General features: G+C 33.5%; 1 protein-coding gene across 1 annotated transcript in view; it reads left to right on the top strand.

Annotated features, from left to right (window-relative positions):
• Window positions 1–12,394, top strand: part of LOC134274742 (uncharacterized) — a 38,513-nt gene that overhangs the window by 7,559 nt on the left and 18,560 nt on the right. Inside the window, exons 8-9 of the mRNA XM_062756979.1 lie at window positions 11,102–11,196; window positions 12,143–12,371. Of these exons, the coding sequence (XP_062612963.1) occupies window positions 11,102–11,196; window positions 12,143–12,371 (324 nt within the window). The remainder of the gene's footprint in view (window positions 1–11,101; window positions 11,197–12,142; window positions 12,372–12,394) is intronic.

Genomic DNA, 12,394 nt, shown 5'->3' with positions numbered 1-12,394 from the left:
CTTCATATAAAAAGTCCTAACAAATATAAAGCTTTCTACAATATGCTTTCAGAATGTACATGTGTTTGTTCAAAAATTGCTACAATATTGAGGATGGACTCTTGTCTCATTTAATGGCAACAATGGTCTAAAAATAGATTACTCGAATAATTAAGAAAATGTAGATTATTGCACCTTTTCAGGCAATTTTTAGATGTAGTTGCTGCATAATTAGGAAATATTTTGTAAAATTTTAGATGTAAATGACAGGATCTGGATACCACTAGCAGGTATGGATAATTGATGAGGGGAATTCCCATTTCTATTTTTAGTATCAGGTGGCTAAATATAGAGATGTCTATGAATATTAGGAAAAATGACATTTTTGTTCTAATTGGAAGCTTCATATAAAAAGTCCTAACAAATATAAAGCTTTCTACAATATGCTTTCAGAATGTACATGTGTTTGTTCAAAAATTGCTACAATATTGAGGATGGACTCTTGTCTCATTTAAAGGCAATTTTTGGATGTAGTTGCTGCATAATTAGGAAATATTTTGTAAAATTTTAGATGTTAATGACAAGATCTGGATACCACTAGGTGGTATGGATAATTGTTGAAGGGAATTCCCATTTCTATTTTTAGTATCAGGTGGCTCAATATAGATATGTCTCTGAATATTAGGAAAAATGGCATTTTTGTTCTAATTGGAAGCTTCATATAAAAAGTCCTAACAAATATAAAGCTTTCTACAATATGCTTTCATTTCTACAATATGCTTTCAGAATGCACATGTCTGTACAATAATGCTACAATATTGAGGATGGACTCTTGCTTCATTTTATAGCAACAATGGTCTAAACATAGATTACTTGAATAATTGAGAAAATGTAGATTATTGCACCTTTTTTAGGCACTTTATAGATGCCATTGCTGCTTAATTAGGAAGTATATTGTAAAATTTGAGATGTTAATGACAAAAGCTGGACACCATTAGTCGGTGTGGACAATGGTTGAGGGGGTTTCCCAATTCTATTTTTAGTATCAAATGGCGAAATATAGATTTGTCTCTAAATATTAGGGAAAATGGCAGTTTTGCTAGAAAATGTCTTAAACATAAAACTTTCTACAATATGCCTTCGAAATGAACACTTGTTTGTACAGGAATTGCTACAATATTTAGGACTGACCCTTTTTTTTATATCAACAATGGTCTAAAAAGATTCCTAGAATAATCGAGAAAATATGGGTTATTGTACCTTTTCAGGCAATGTTGGAAAGAAAAATCAATGTTATACCGTTAGTCTGGAAATTTTTGCTGTAGGTAAATTTTTAGCAAATTTGCGAGTTCATTGCATTTGCAAAAATATTTTTCTTAAAAATAAATAACAAATAAGAAAATGTTAACAAAGCAGTGGTTATTCGCAAAATTTTGATACGTAAAAATTAATAAGCACCATTTTGACCTGAATTCGCAAAATAAAAACGACGTAAAAATTTCCAGATTTACAGTAGACGTTGTGTGACTGACAAATAATTCCAATCTATTTAGTCAAATGCACACTATCTGTACGTGGGGCTCTCTTTTCTATTTATAGCACATCCACTTATATGTAGCAACTTCTCAGCAGAAGAAGAAAAATGACAAAGGATTAAAGAAGCTTCATTGATAACATATTTACGAAATATTATACAATTATAGCCTTTTGATGAGGTCAATCCCTAGATATATAGACCTTAGAGAAAGCATATCGACCGAGCACGAAGTGCGAGGTCGATATGCTTTCTCTAAGGTTTATATATTGAGGGATTGTACCGAATCAAAAGGCTACAATTGTTTTATTATTTTTTTATCAGTTAATAAGAAATGTCTTAAAATCCTTCTTTCTAATACTCAGTACCTTCTCATACAAGGCATTGTTATGTCATTGCATTATGATGTCACAGTAATAAAAACCAGCTACAGTATCCTGTTTTTAGAAACATCCAGTCTATAAAGACTATTGTGACGTCAGCACTATTGTTGCTTCACAGAAGAACGTTTCCAATTTTAGAAACGACAGGTTTATGAATTTTTAAAATATGAACATCGAGTCTGTCACACTTTTTATACTTGATCATGTGATCCAGTTTGAGCCAAACAGATAGCTGGAACAATACAGAAAAATAATAAACTGCTGTATTCAACATGTTCAATATGTCATGAGTATAATAAAGTTTTCAAAGTAACAAGCAAACTCAAAGAATTGTGGTCCCCCGCTTTCGGTGTCTTTGTGAGTGAGATGTTATTTTTTATGACATATTGTGTCTAATATGAACACCCTACCATATGTCATTTATTTAGAAATTATCATTGAAGTTGATTGTTTTGAAGGATGAAAACCCTAATCCTGACCGTTAAAAACTTATGGCCAAAGTGAAAGGTTTTTTAAAAGTAGGTCAACTCCAAGGTCAAGATCAAAGGGTCAAAGTTGCTAAATCTAATGAAAGGTCTTCTCACAAGGATTACATATATGAAGTATGAAAGTCCTAGCCCTTATCGTTCAAAAGTTATGGTCAAGGTTAAAGTTTTTTCATAAGTATGTAAATCTTTAAGGTCAAGGTCAAAAGGTCAAAGTTGTTGATATCCAATTAAAGGTCCTGCCACAAAGAATATGTATGTGAAATATGAGAGTCCTAGTATCTATCGTTCAAAAGTTGTGACCAAAGTTAAAGCTTCTTAAAAGTAGTTAAAACTCCAATGTCAAGGTCAAAGGGTGAAAGTTGTTGGTATCCAATGAAAGGTCTTCTCATAAGGATTACATATTTGAAGTACGAAAGTCCTTGCTCTCACCGTTCAAAAGTTATGGTCAAGGTTAAAGTTTATTCATAAGTACGTAAATCTCAAAGGTCAAAAGGTAAAGGTTGTTGGTATCCAATGAAAAGTCTTGCCACAAAGAATACATATGTGAAATATAAAAGACCTAGTAGCTACTGTTTAAAAGTTGTGACTAAGGTTAAAGTTTAAAAAGTAGTTAAAACTCCAAGGTCAAGATCAAAGGGTGAAAGTTGTTCGTATCCAATGGAAGGTCTTTTCAAAAGGATTACATATATGAAGTACAAAAGCCTTAGTCCTCACCGTTCAAAAGTTATGGTCAAGTTTAAAGTTTTTTCATAAGTACGTGAAACTCCATGGTCAAGGTCAAAAGGTCAAGGTTGTTGGTATCCAATGAAAGGTCTTGTCACAAAGAATACATATGTGAAATATGAAAGTCCTGGTATCTACCATGCAAAAGTTATCGTCAAAGTAAAAGTTTGGAATTATTGTGTAAAAGTGGGTTAAACTCCAAGGTCAAGGTCAAAAGGTCAAATTTGGTGGCACCCAAAGAAAGGTCTTGTCACAAGGAATACACATGTGTAATATGAAAGTCATAGCTTCACTAAATCAAAAGTTATGGGCAAGGTTAAAGTTTTTGTGACGGACAGACTGACGGACAGACGAATGAGATTTAATGTCCCCTCGCTTTCGCGAAAGCGGGGGACAAAATAATCATGTGGCTGATAAGTATAAACTATATGTAATATCGGTAGTTACCGTTAACTAACAAGCATAAAAACAATGATGATATTCAGTTCCTATTATATTTGAAATATGCGAAATCAATGAGGACTTCCAGTTCTATTTATAAAAACAAAGAACAAGGTACAGTTTCAATACAAAATATTTAAAGCTCTATATTTTTCTAATATATGAAAGTGATATAGGAAATCAAAATTCACTCTTTCTGAATCATAAGAATTCCCTGCAGTAAAAATACACAAGTCGTTTTTCTTGTATGACCTCCTAAATGCTAATTGTGACGTCATTAACTTGTGTATTTTCCCGTATTTTCTTAAAAAGTTGCAGGAGACATCAATTTTCAGTGGAATATTTTCTTTCAGAAGACATACTCTGCCACTCTCGCCCAGAGAGATTTTTAGATAACCGATATGTAATTTTTCATAGCAGTTTACATAATCCAAAAATTAAAGAGGGCGACGGTGGCTAAAGGAAATTCAGCACAGAAATGAGTCATTTTGAGGCTTTTCTGCATTAAACTTAAAACAAATTAATGACGTCATATATCCTGAACGACCCCCCTTCGTGTCATATTCTTTAATGATCTATCATATTCATCTACTCAATGATTGTTAAAGCCAATTTCAAATCTTTTTAAGAACATTAAATTTTTAGGGGACAATAAAGCTCAAACCGTACCTTCTTATAAAAGAGACCAGAGGGCATCAACAGTCATGAGAGTAACCCTGTAACAGATCGGTGAAACGGCATTTTAACAAGGTCTTGTTATTAGAGATTAGATTCCCTAGTTTCTCCTCTTGTTTAAAGAGAAAATCCCTATGTTTGGTACATGTATTAACAAAAATCCTTAGATTCTCTTTGACAATTTTGACAAAAAATGACAAAAGGTTCTTGAAATATGGTGACTATCAAAAAAAAAAAATGCAGACCACAGAAACTGCCATATAGAATATGCTCTTTGAGTCTTCGTCTAAAAAAATTAAAAGTCTTTGGACAAAATAAACTTGTAGATGAAAATACAGGTACATTGTAAAAGACTAGAATTAGGACAATCAGGAATTATTTTACAGAACAATTGAAAAGATTTTTAAAGTTTTCCTATAAATTGCCTAAATATCTATATTTCGCCACGTGACACTAAAAATAGTAATAGGAACCCCCCTCAACTTTTGTCCACACTAGCTAGTTGTGGCCAGCTACTGTCAATAACATCCCAAATTTTACAATATACTTCCTAATTATGCAGCTATGACATCTAGAAAGTGCCAGAAAAAAGTGCAATAATGTACATTTTCTCGATTATTCCAGGAGTCTATTTTTAGACCATTGTTGCTTTAAAAAGAAACAAGAGTTCATCCTCAATATTGTAGCAATTATTGTACAAACAAGTGTTCATTCTGTAGGCATATTGTAGGAAGCATTATATTTATAAAGACATTTTGTACGAAGATTCAAATTAGCATAAAACTGCAATTTTCCCTAATATTAAGAGTACTTCATATCTATATTACGCCACGTGATACTAAAAATAGAAATGGGAAACCCCCTCAACCATTGTCCACACCTGCTAAATGTTGTCATTAACATCTAAAATTTTATAATATACTTCCTAAGTAATCAGCAATGACATCTATAAAGTGGTATAAGGTGCAGTAATCTACATTTTCTCCATTATTCGAATAATCTATTTTTAGACCATTGTTGATATGAAATGAAACAAGAGTTCATCCTCAATATTGTGGAAATTATTGTACAAACACATGTACATTCTGAAAACATATTGTAGAAAGCTTTATATTTGTTAGGACTTTTTATATGAAGCTTCCAATTAGAACAAAAATGCAATTTTTCCTAATATTCAGAGACATATCTATATTTAGCCACCTGATACTAAAAATAGAAATGGGAATTCCCCTCATCAATTAACCATACCTGCTTGTGATATCCAGATCCTGTCATTTACATCTAAAATTTTACAAAATATTTCCTAATTATGCAGCAACTACATCCAAAATTTGCCTGAAAAGGTGCAATAATCTACATTTTCTTCATTATTCGAGTAATCTATTTTTAGACCGTTGTTGCCATTAAATGAGACAAGAGTCCATCCTCAATATTGGAGCAATTTTTGAACAAACATTTGTACATTCTGAAAGCATATTGTAGAAAGCTTTATCTTTGTTAGGACTTTTTATATGAAGCTTCCAATTAGAACAAAAATGCCATTTTTCCTAATATTCAGAGACATATCTATATATAGCCACCTGTTACTAAAAATAGAAATGGAAATTCCCATCAACCGTTGTCCATACCAGCTAGTGGTGTCCAGCTCTTGTCATTAGAATATCAATTTTTACGACATACGTTCTAATTATGCAGTAATGACAATGAAAACTTTGCCAAAATTTGATTTTTCACATTTTTCTAAAATATATCTATTTATAGATGCATGTTACTAAAAATAGGAGCAAAAGCCCACTTATGTTTTTTCATGAAATGACACTACTTATTCCCAAGTATAATAACCCACGTAAGATTTGGGAAATTTCCGCGGACAATTTTTCTTATTTAGCCTCAAAGATCTCAAAAAATTACAATTTCCCCATTTTTCAATTTTTTAGAAACCATGTCAGTTTGCATGACCTTTTTCTTACAGGAAGAATATTTCTAGAATAAACGATTATATGCTCTGTGTACCTTAAAAGGTCATGTTATCATATGATCTAATGATTTTTGTTAAAGTGTATTAGATACCGATAAATATTCATTTACATTTCCTCAATTTTCATGTTTTCATATAGTCAAAATGGGTAAAAAATGGCCGAATTCAATGGATCCGTCTCCATGGCAACCAAGTGCACGTGTGGAACTTCCGACATCATATTTACTAGTTTTGTACCAAGACACACCTATGGTAAAAATTTCATCAAAATCTGAGACATGTCGTTTCCAAGCCCTATAGTAAATTCGTTGGTGCTTACAGAGAATGCGTGTTAATTCTTATCTATTTTATATATTAAAACCAAAATGTTAAATAAACAAAGAAAAATAGTAGTCAGATTTTCATGGGCAATATTTCGATATTTCTTCATGTATCGATATGCGTATCGTCCTTACATATATCACGATATATCGATATCTCGATATATTGTCCCAACCCTAATGCACTAAAACCCTTTTTATGCCCCCACAATAGCAGATTCAGGGGTCCAGCTATGTCCTTCCATATTCTAGCTGTCTGTTTGTCTGCAAGAACTTTAACCTTGATCATAACTTTTAAGGGGAAGGGACTATGGCTTTCATTTTTCACAGGTGTAATCCTTGTGACAAGACCTTTCTTTTGGTACCACCAAATTTGACTTCTTGACCTTGACTTTGAGTTTGACCTACATTTAACAAACAAAAAAATCCCAAGCTTTAACTATGGCCATAACTTTTACACTGTTGGTGCTAGGGCTTTCATACTTCACATATGTATTCATTGCAATAGGATCTTTCAGTGGTTATAAATATTTTGACTTATTGACCTTGACCTTAGTGTTTGACCCACTTTTAAAATTTTTATTAGCTCACCTGAGCCGAAGGCTCAAGTGAGCTTTTCTGATCACATTTTGTCCGGCGTCCGTCTGTCTGTCTGTCTGTCCGTAAACTTTTCACATTTTCGACTTCTTCTCAAGAACTGCTGGGCCAATTTTGACCAAACTTGCCACAAAGCATCCTTGGGTGAAGGGAATTCAACTTTGTTCAAATAAAGGGCCATGCCCTTATTCAAGGGGAGATAATTGAGAATTAGTGAAAATTTGGTGGTATGTTTTAAAAATCTTCTTCTTAAGAACCACTGTGCCAGGAAAGTTGAAACTTATAGGGAAACATCCTCAGGTAGTGTAGATTCAAGTTTGTTCAAATCATGTCCCCCGGGGGTAGGGCGGGGCCACAATGGCCGACAAAGTTTTATATAGAAATGTATAGGAAAATTCTTTAAAAATCTTCTTCTCAAGAACAGCAGAGCCATAATTGCTCATATTCATATGGAAGCATCCTCAGGTAGTATAGATTCAAGTTTGTTCAAATCATGACCCCCGGGGGTAGGGCGGGACCACAATGGCCAACCAAAGTTTTACATAGAAATATATAGGAAAATTCTTTAAAAATCTTCTTCTCAAGAACAGCAAAGCCATAATTGCTCATATTCATATGGAAGCATCCCCAGGTAGTGTAAATTCAAATTTGTTAAAATCATAACCCCCGGGGGTAGGGCGGGGCCACAATGGCCGACCAAAGTTTTATATAGAAATATATAGGAAAATTCTTTAAAAATCTTCTTCTCAAGAACAGCAAAGCCATAATTGCTCATATTTATATGGAAGCATCCCCAGGTAGTGTAAATTCAAATTTGTTAAAATCATGACCCCCGGGGGTAGGGGGGGACCACAATGGCCGACCAAAGTTTTACATAGAAATATATAGGAAAATTCTTTAAAAATCTTCTTCTCAAGAACAGCAAAGCCATAATTGCTCATATTTATATGGAAGCATCCCCAGGTAGTGTAGATTTAAGTTTGTTCAAATTGTGACCCTTGGGGGTAGGGCGGGGCCACAATGGCCGACCAAAGTTTTACACGATAAATATATAGGAAAATTCTTTAAAAATCTTCTTCTCAAGAACAGCAAAGCCATAATTGCTCATATTTATATGGAAGCATCCCCAGGTAGTGTAAATTCAAATTTGTTAAAATCATGACCCCCGGGGGTAGGGGGGGACCACAATGGCCGACCAAAGTTTTACATAGAAATATATAGGAAAATTCTTTAAAAATCTTCTTCTCAAGAACAGCAAAGCCATAATTGCTCATATTTATATGGAAGCATCCCCAGGTAGTGTAGATTTAAGTTTGTTCAAATTGTGACCCTTGGGGGTAGGGCGGGGCCACAATGGCCGACCAAAGTTTTACATAGAAATATATAGGAAAATTCTTTAAAAATCTTCTTCTCAAGAACAGCAAAGCCATAATTGCTCATATTTATTTGGAAGCATCCCCAGGTAGTGTAAATTCAAATTTGTTCAAATCATGACCCCCGGGGGTAGGGCGGGGCCACAATGGCTGACCAAAGTTTTATATAGAAATATATAGGAAGATTCTTTAAAAACCTTCTTCTCAAGAACAGCAAAGCCAGAATTGCTCATATTTATATGGAAGCATCCCCAGGTAGTGTAGATTCAAGTTTGTTCAAATTGTGACCCCCGGGGGTAGGGCGGGGCCACAATGGCCGACCAAAGTTTTATATAGAAATATATAGGAAAATTCTTTAAAAATCTTCTTCTGAAGAATAGCAAAGCCATAATTGCTCATATTTATATGGAAGCATCCTCAGGTAGTGTAGATTCAAGTCTGTTCAAATCATGACCCCCGGGGGTAGGGCGGGGCCAAACTTTTGGATTCAAACTTTTCAATAGTAAACCAATTACTACTTTTTCCTAGCCACAATGCTCGGGTGAGCGATGTGGCCCATGGGCCTCTTGTATTGGCATAACTTTTGAACATTTAGAAATAGATAGAGGATATTCAATGTTTTGTAGTTGAATATGGAATTTATTTCATGAGTGGGACAGGATTTTGATATTTTCACGAGTGCGAAGCACGAGTGAAAATATCAAAAAATCCTGTCTCACGAGTGAAATAAATTCCATATTCAACTACAAAACATTGAATTTTCTGTTTATCACATTTTTAAAAAAAATTCTTTGATTTTTCCTTTGCCTCTTTCTTTTTGTAATACAGTCATAGGCTCGTGACGTCATAGTTGAGCGGTAGCTGCAATAATGTAGCCCTCTCCGATTTTTTTTTTTTTTTTTTTTTTTTTTTTGGCCTCTCCAGAAAATATCAGATAAAAAAAATCGGAGAGGGCTACATTATTGCAGCTAAGTTGAGCGGTTGAGACGTCATAGCTAAGTGAGGTGAAAACACTGTAAACATGGATTTAGCAACATATTTTTGGTAATTTTGACAGTTTTATTCGCTATCAGAATGGTTTATTTATTTCCATCTGTCTTATATTAGGTCAAGGAAGATTTTTTACAGCAATCTTCGTTATGGGAAGGGAAATCGAGAGTTTTCCCGCACTTCTGATATTCGTCACACTGTGACAGGATATCATTTTGATATCCTTTCACACTGTGACAGGATATCATTTTTATTCAATGAATAAATTACAGTATTTCACGGGTAAAAATGTAATAAGGTTTCATATTTCACAGATATATTGCTTGTGACAAGACCTTCTTTCGGGTAACAACAATTTTGAACATGACCTCTGGAGTCTGACTTTTGAGAAACTTCAACAAACACATCTCTTTCTTATATTCCATATATTAAATACACAGTTGTTTAGTAGGTTAATAAATTTTCATGACACCTTGTTAGATTATTGTTTGATATTTATAAGAAAAAAAAAATTCAAATGTATTCACAATTTTTTTTTAAAGCTCTATGAAATTTCTTTTACCTAGACTGGTGTGTTTTTTTTTTTTTTTTTTTTTTTTTTTTACAAATTTTGATTATTGCTCTATATAATCTGAAATAGTTGAACTATATGTAAAACTGAAATTTTTACGAGCAGAATTCTTGCATAATTGTGCAAAATAAAGTTTTCACAAATAAAAAGTGATTTTAATTATAGCCCAGGGTTTATGATCTGCTACACTCCTCACAAACCTTTGGACTAATATGTCATAAACAATGATACTGTAGATTGCGTAAAAATCATGATGGTCCCAACCCAGATTGTACAGTATAATTTGGGTAGCTATTAATTCATTCCTTAATTTGCCCCCGTAGACATACATAGATACACTGAACAGGAAAACAAAAATAAACCAGTTTAGCCAAATATACACGTAAATGTACATTTTGAGAAAATTCGCATGATTTAATTATATATGCTTTATGGAACAGGAATATTTGTATCTGCTATCGCTATAACAACAAATATTGATTACCTGTAGGTAATATTTGATAAAAAGGGGCGATGCAATTATTTACTACATCATTCACTGTAAAAGTGATAAAGAGATGTCAATTATTCTGTACTTGTTTTCTCAGATCTACCAACAAACGCTATAGTTTCCACTGAATACATTTTTGCATCATCACAGGTTTACCAAGTACATAATAAGTCAAAATAAGAAAGATGTCATTGAAAAATATGTGAAGTTCCTTAATAATTAATAATTTTGTTATCATAAATACAAATACATTTCATATTCCGAATCAAAGATAAAGTTTTACAAAGCAGTTCACAAAACAACATTAAATATCAGTTCACACCTCTTAATTTTTTTTTCCAAACTTTGCTCTGGAATGGAAAGTTTTGAGGTTATTTAAAACATCTTCACAATGAATTCACATGTAGAATCCATTTTTTGCTATGAGTGAGATAGTTATGAAAGTGTTGGTGATCTTAGGAAAGTAAGAAATCTAGGGCTGTCCTTAGTGACTTAATTGTGAAAGACTTTATCGTGTAAAATGTTATATGAGAGAACTCCCCATTAATTATGCTTGTAGTGAAGAATTGCGACAAGAGGCAAAGCGATTAAAGAGAGACCTGAGAGAGATGAAAACAGACAAGAAACAAAGTGAAGAGAACACAGTTAAAGAAGGTAAATTTAATTCAAGTTTTCCTGAGTGACAAAACCACAAAAAATATTGATGTCTCACTTTTTCCAAAGGAATATATAGTGGAAAAGTGAGACTTGGATCAAAGTGAGCTCATCTAAGTTTTATGGCCCCCAGGCCTGACAAAAAAATCAGATTTCCAGTTATAACCACCGTTATCTAATTTTGGTCATTCATGAAAAATTAAGCAGTCCACCATTTTCTCTTGATATTATTGCACCAGAATAAACTTATTATATTTTATGATAAAAACATGATTGTATTCCTTCATTCATTGCTAGTAGGTCAGAAAGTTGATTGTGTTTATATTTAGGCTGTAAGAAGCTGGAGAATGTCAGTTTTTGCACCCAAACATCTTTTTTTTTTTTAATCGAACTTGCCATCAAGCTATGCACAGAAATGCAAATCACTACCTGAGCACAGATTTGCACTTGTAAATTTTGAGCACTATAAACTTAGGCCAAGATCAGGATTTCAAATTCCATGCACACTTATCTCAACAAAGTTAAATTTATATGTTTCTTTGAGTTTTAAGGCAGTCTTCAAAATCACAATGAAAAGTCAATTTGCACTCCCCATATAAGGGATTTTATTTGGTACTGAAAAGCAAAGTGGTTTGTCTTCGTGTAATTTTCAGGGGACTATGTAACATATGCTTATTTTATTGGTTTTTTCTTTCTTGAATCTGAAAAGAATTGGTTACCTTGATTTTCGTCTACCTTGAAAAATCAGGAGGAAATCATTTGGCCTAATTTGTGTTAGAAACAAAATTGCAAAAGAGAAGGGAAAAAAATTAGAAACATGATCAGCAGAAACATTATTGTCTTTGATGAAAGCCAGTCATAAATTTGAAATGAATAGCTGATTAAAAACCTGTTTGATTAATCAGAGATACATGTACTTATAACCAGGAGAAAATTGACATTTTAGAACCAGAGGAAAAGAATGAGGTCATAACAGCCTACAAGGCAGAGCGAGAAAAATACAAGAAAGCGAAAGTAAAGAAAGGGAGTGGCAGGGAGGAAGCTACACTCGCCCTGCTGGCAAAGTTCCAGTCCAAGCTGGACTCTGTCAAAAGAATCTCAGGTGACTACAGTGATGAGGAAGAGGCCCCAGAAGGGGAGACTGAAACTGCAGAGGCCCCAGGGGATATGTCATGGTAAATAACTGTAAAATTTCTTC

Source organism: Saccostrea cucullata, unplaced genomic scaffold (assembly GCF_032062105.1).
Source record: "Saccostrea cucullata isolate Sc308-1 unplaced genomic scaffold, CSIRO_AGI_Scuc_v1 ctg823, whole genome shotgun sequence".
In the NCBI taxonomy this organism is placed as follows: Eukaryota; Metazoa; Mollusca; class Bivalvia; order Ostreida; family Ostreidae; genus Saccostrea; species Saccostrea cuccullata.
Note: the sequence above shows the minus strand (reverse complement) of the source record. Positions and strands in the feature narration are given on the sequence as shown.